Consider the following 5,797-nt stretch of genomic DNA (forward strand, 5'->3'; position numbering starts at 1 on the left):
GATCTCTGAGGATTTCACATTCTGTGCGTTGAAGCCACATGATTCAAACATCGTGCATTTAAATTTAATGACACATATTTTAAAATGCAATTTCACCGGCTCTGTCCTCACAAAAGTGTAAGATTCGCTTCTAGTATTGTTTCTAAATGATTACTTGGGGACATTGGAGTGTTGATCAGATCACTCAGGCTCTGAACACATGAAAGACATTTTCAATATTGTTATTTAAAAAACACCATTAAAAATCTTTGCTATACTAGTCAATTATGACAAAAATCCCAATAATGTCATCAAAACAAAATACTGGATCTTGGTTGGAACTACATGAGCAGTTCTCTCATCAGCAACGCTGCAATAAATACCTGCAAAGTCACCCTGTTCCTGTACACTCCCATATGTGTGTTTAGGTTAATTTTGGCAAACAGTTCACCAATTAGCTCAGGAATGTGAGGACTGCTGCGTGCCCAAACTGAGAAGTAGCTGTTGTCAAATTACAACCTCGGGGTCTGTGTTTGTGTCATTCCTCAAGAGTGGCTCAGGAACTGGAGCATGTTTAACAGGAGCTTGGATCAGGAGATGTCTGAGTGACATTCGTCTCCCTCTGTGACTTTTTTTGCACAACGTACCCCAGGTTATCCATATTAAAACCAAATGAAAACATTTCTCCTGTATGAAAATGTCTCTTTGCCTCTACGGAGAGCACAAATTCTCAGTCTGTCATGTTGTATCACATAAACTCAACACGGATCTGGCCTTTTTTTGACATGCAGTGTCAGTCAGGTTTCTAGCACACAGGAGGAGATGTGTTTCATACCTTTAAATAAACACAAAACACATGGCTGGCATTACTAGCCAGCAAAAGCAAAACAGTTGAAAGGAACTTGAAGAATTCAGCTTTGAACATTTCCCCTCTTAAATCCCATGTGTAGAAAGTCCATGATGTTGGTCACTCATTCCTCCCTGAGACAGGTGACACTTCCATCTCATTAAAATGTCAACATGTCCTGGATGCTCCACGAAAGCTTCTTACAAGCCTGAGCCACGCAGGTCTCCGACAGCAGGCCAACACAAACGGCCATCAGCGACAGACGTCTCCTGCTGTTCAGGATCACTGGAGAGGAGATCAAATTATTAATGCACACCCTTTTTACATGCTTGCTGTGTTATTGGAGTAATCTGGAGTAACACAGAGAATGTGCAAACCAAAATAGTGTGAACTTAAATGGTGAGAAGCTGAGAAGGCACCTGTTATGTAAAGAAAGGAAAAACGGCCACACAAGCTGGACGTGATGCGAAATTAAGCAGTAAGAAAGGTGAATTCGATACTTTGTTCACTGCTCAGAGGCTCGCCGCCAAACACGCAGATTTTTGTTTCCACAGATGCTGAAGAAATAATGACATGAAAACCAGAAACATGGACCTAAACCTTTGTGTTATATAATACGTTTATCTTCAAGTGCTGGGTCCTCTGAAGTCAGGATCACAGCAGCAGGGAGTAAGCTGCCAACTGCTGATGCAGAAGCAAAGAGGGCAGAAGCAAAGCTATTTGATCAGCAGTGGATCTCTTACCTCTGATCGCCTGTGAATTTGAGGTGAGCACAAATAGTTTGATGAGGCCCAGGCAGAGCGGGGAGTAATCGTGCTCCCAGATGACAGCGGGGATGAGGAGGACTTTGCCGTAGCACGATAACAGCAGGGCTCTGAGGAGCAGGCAGAGCTCCATGGTCTCACCCTGCAGGCAGCAGACCACCACCCAAAGGAAACACAGCACTCCGCCACAGAACGCTGACAGCTCTGAAGGTCCAACAGAGACACATATATAAGCCAGATCATGTAGCTTATATACTGAAGATACATGAAACAGGAGTCAGTATGAGAAGATGGAACCTGGGTACTCAGGTCAGCCACAATCAATTGGGACAAGTAGGTTACCCATGTGACACAAAAATATTTTCCAGTAAATAATATAATTTTATATGAATTAATGCTGATGACACTAAGTTGGTGTCAGTGATGAATTTCACACAGCTTTTGGTTGTAATCATAGATGTGTATCCTCATATCTGGAAGTTTTCCATATAACATTAAGTGCTTATAAGCTTATAAAAGTCAAAGAATAATTCTCTTTGCAGTTTTGGAAAATAATAGGCAATCTAAAGATGTCATATCGGGCTCTGTGACATTATGACGACTATTATTATTTAAGTAATAATTTAATACTTTACTCAACTTCCAGACACCGTTAACCCTCACGTGCTCCTATTTCATTGATGTTTCCTTTGCTCTGTGATAACACACTGATAGAAACTGTGTCTTATCATCTTACCAAGAGCAGCCAATCCAAACATGCCGTAGAATTCCCATTCCTTTGTGTATCTGATTATATCAGCAGGGTCACTGCTCTGCTCGGAGCCATGGAGCATGGACCACCTGAGGTAGGCTTCACACAGCAGGGAGAAAACACACAGCTTCCAGTGGATCTGCAGAGGTAAAGATTAACATGTAGAAACACGTGCATGCTGGTCAGAAGTCATGATAGCACCTGCACAAACGAATATGTGTAAGCCAGGACACACAAAGCACAAATCTTTAAAGTTATCACTCGTGCAATAAAGATAAAGGTGTCATTTCATCTGAAACGATCACATTTTAAGAATTTTTTTTTGCTCAACCATCTCTTGATTTGCCTAGAATTGTTTTTAAATGTGTATGTGTGTGTGTATGTGCAGTTCCTTTTTTACAGGCCCGTTCACCTACTTTTAAGCCTTTTCCCCCACCTTGTAATCTAAGGCAATACTTGAACATGTATATCCATTAGACTATTAAAGATACAAGTCACTGGTCTCTCTTACCATCAAAATGAATCAGGATCTGTAATTTAGGACAAATACCTAAAAAGCCAGACTATTAACTAGTTAAAATGTGAAAACAAACAAAAAATAAATAAAACGGAAGCCTTCCATTAAAGTTCCACATTTGAACAAACACTAATAAAAAAACTTCAAACTACAAAAGACAGCAAGTGATAATTTATTAGACTCTTCTAAGTCTTGAAATGGTAGATACAGCAGGTCTTGACAATGAAAAATCTGAGGTATTGTGAAATTAAATTATATACCATAAAGAAATTGTCACTACTTGTTTTTTGCAATGTGAAGGTTTTTTTTTTTTACCTGTAAAATGAAAATGCTTGATTTTTTTTCAATTATTAACCAACATTGAGACATTTTAATGTGTCTGTAATCTGTTTGTTTGTGGTAAGAGAGGCCACTGAATAATATTTTATATATGAAGCTAAAGTTTCCCAAACTTTAGATCATAAAGTTAATATGCAGATTAAAGATGGTCAACCAGAATGTCCATATTGTTTTGCGATGGAATGACCCATAATTTGCTTACATTTAGTCTTGTGTTGAACAAAATGTGCCTGAAAGCCTGTGTCTTGCACAAAATGGCATCGATGAGGATGATGACTGGGTCATATTCAATGTACTTGTCCACTGGCTTCTGGCAGGACTCCTGGAGAAACACACACGCAGAGTTTATGTCAAAGCCCTGCTATAATGTCTCTCTTTATATCACCTCCCAGATCTACTTTAAGAAGCACGCAGTCCATGTTTAGAAGCTGGCTCCAACTAAGGCGTGATGGTGATCGCTGTAATTAACATCTAAGACATGAAGTCCAAAGTTTGCTTGTTTACTTGCTATTCAGTAAAAAGGCCAGAGATCAGTGCACCTGAGAGCAAGACCTCAAAAAGAAAAAAGCAGTCACCATTTCGCTCATAAACCATTTAGCAGACAAGTTATTTCACTACAAATGTGTCTAGTTGCAACAGGAAAAGGTAGGAAGCTGTATGATATCTGGTAGGTAGCATCCTCATCGCACAAACGGTGTGACTTTCCAACGCACACATATTGTTATCTTCAGGATCCCGTTGCTGTAATCCCTGTGGAGTTCCGCTGCTTTTTCGTTACATTCAATACATCTAAAATCATCTTTTCCCATCTTTCATCTCTACACAGCTACGAGTAGCATGCTAGTACCCGGAAGTAAACCGGTAATAATAATGATTCTCAATATTTCAGTGGAACTCCTTCAAAATAAAAGTATGTCTTTGCCAGGTTCTGAAGGAGTGTCAAACGCCACTGAAATACTGCTAAATGACCTTGCAAAAACAGGAAAGAAAAATAGGAATTGTGAACAAGTAAACCTGATAATAAAAAAGCATCAATGGACACAAACCTATTAATATTATTTGATAGATTGGTAAAATATATTTGATTAAGATGTCTCGAGATAAATAAGTGTGGTTTTAACAATGTATGTTTTTTCACATTTACTCCGTATGCTGTCTTTACATGAGCATTGCAGTTTGAGATCACAGTGGAAAGGCTCAAAACCTTCAAAGATTGTCAAACTTAAAAGAAGACCATTGTTTATGATTCAAACAACTTTTCTAGATTTAAAAATAATTACATTTCCCCCTGTTTAGTAATGCTGGATAAACATGAAAAGTTAGTATTGCATCAACTGAACTCTAGCTGTCTTCAACACTTTGCATCCAACTCATTTGGTGCCCCAACCTATATATACGACACTGCTTTTCCAAGTTAAAGTGCAGCTGACAGTGTGTGTTGGAGTGAACCTGTTTTCACGCATGCAATATATGTTTGTTTTTGTGTTTTCTGTTTTACAGAATATGATTTTACTCTGTCCAGAGGTTGAATGTATATGGGTATATTCACTGCAGATACTTTTAAAAGAATATACAAAGAATTTAAGCTCTTTTCTCAATATTTTATGTTGATCAAGCATTTTATGTGGATGTGGACAGGACTAAAAATTAATACATCAGCTGGACAGCTCAGACTAAGCAGTTTGGAGAAAGATTTAGAGAGGCAAGGCACAGCTTGGACTAGACAGGAGAAGAAAAAGCTGTTTTCTCAACATAACTGACCAAATGTAAAATTAGCTCTACCAACCCTCTACCCCTATTTAAGTACTTAAATGCACTACTACTGTGCAGCTGCCCTATGAATAGCTTTTATTCTGATTTGTTTCATTGCACTTTGAGACAGAAGAGAACATTATACTATTGCCTACGATGTCAGAATTGGTTTATGAAGACAGACTGCATACTCATACTGTTGCGAGTTGCGACTAACCTCAAACCACAGATTCAGCCCATCACAATGTCATACGATTACCAGTTATTGCATAAAGCTGTGGATCATGTGAAAAGACTGACGTCTTCATTTCATGCGACATTGCTGTCTGAAATAGTAGAAGTTGAGAGCTATATACGTGACACTAGACCACAAGGGAGTCTGATGGGGTGTAAATTCCTCATACAAGCTAAACTGGATTGGGAAGACAGGATTCCACCCTTTACAAAGGCATGGCATGCAGGTCAACTGGTCAAGAAGTGGAGTACATACATAATTTAAAATTTTAAAAAACAAATTTAGAAAAATGTAAAAAAAATAATTCGCGTTGTCTAACCTTAAACATTTATAAGTTTATAAGTTTATAAGTCTCCTTTTGATGAACAAATTATCCTAGAAAATTGCCTATACTTTTATATTGAATCTCATAACGGAAAACCGTGATTTCTGGCTTGACGCTCGCGGAACCGGTTTGACAGCCGCGGAGGGTGTTGGGAAATGTGGTTTAATAGCTCCCTCCGTTTTGCGGGCTTCTTGTTCGCGTCCCGCAGATTCGCGCGTGAGGGGGGCGTGCCCGTTTGGGTCGAACTGCGGCAGCTTCCGCCCTGTGGCGTCACACATGTAGCACAAC

At 39.2% G+C, this 5,797-nt stretch overlaps 1 protein-coding gene across 1 annotated transcript; it reads right to left on the reverse strand.

The window, feature by feature from the left end:
• Positions 1 to 915: 915 nt before the first annotated feature.
• arv1 (ARV1 fatty acid homeostasis modulator) lies at positions 916 to 4,021 on the reverse strand. Its single transcript, XM_085373170.1, has 5 exons — positions 3,911 to 4,021; positions 3,400 to 3,519; positions 2,327 to 2,480; positions 1,570 to 1,794; positions 916 to 1,111 (listed from the first exon to the last, which is right to left on the reverse strand). The coding sequence occupies exons 1-5, from the start codon at positions 4,004 to 4,006 to the stop codon at positions 987 to 989; spliced, it is 720 nt and encodes a 239-aa protein (XP_085229296.1). The 5' UTR covers positions 4,007 to 4,021; the 3' UTR covers positions 916 to 986.
• Positions 4,022 to 5,797: the final 1,776 nt, after the last annotated feature.

This window comes from Diplotaxodon limnothrissa, linkage group LG15 (genome assembly GCF_057381915.1).
Source record: "Diplotaxodon limnothrissa isolate DT_005_m linkage group LG15, D_limnothrissa_male_GT1.1, whole genome shotgun sequence".
NCBI lineage: Eukaryota > Metazoa > Chordata > Actinopteri > Cichliformes > Cichlidae > Diplotaxodon > Diplotaxodon limnothrissa.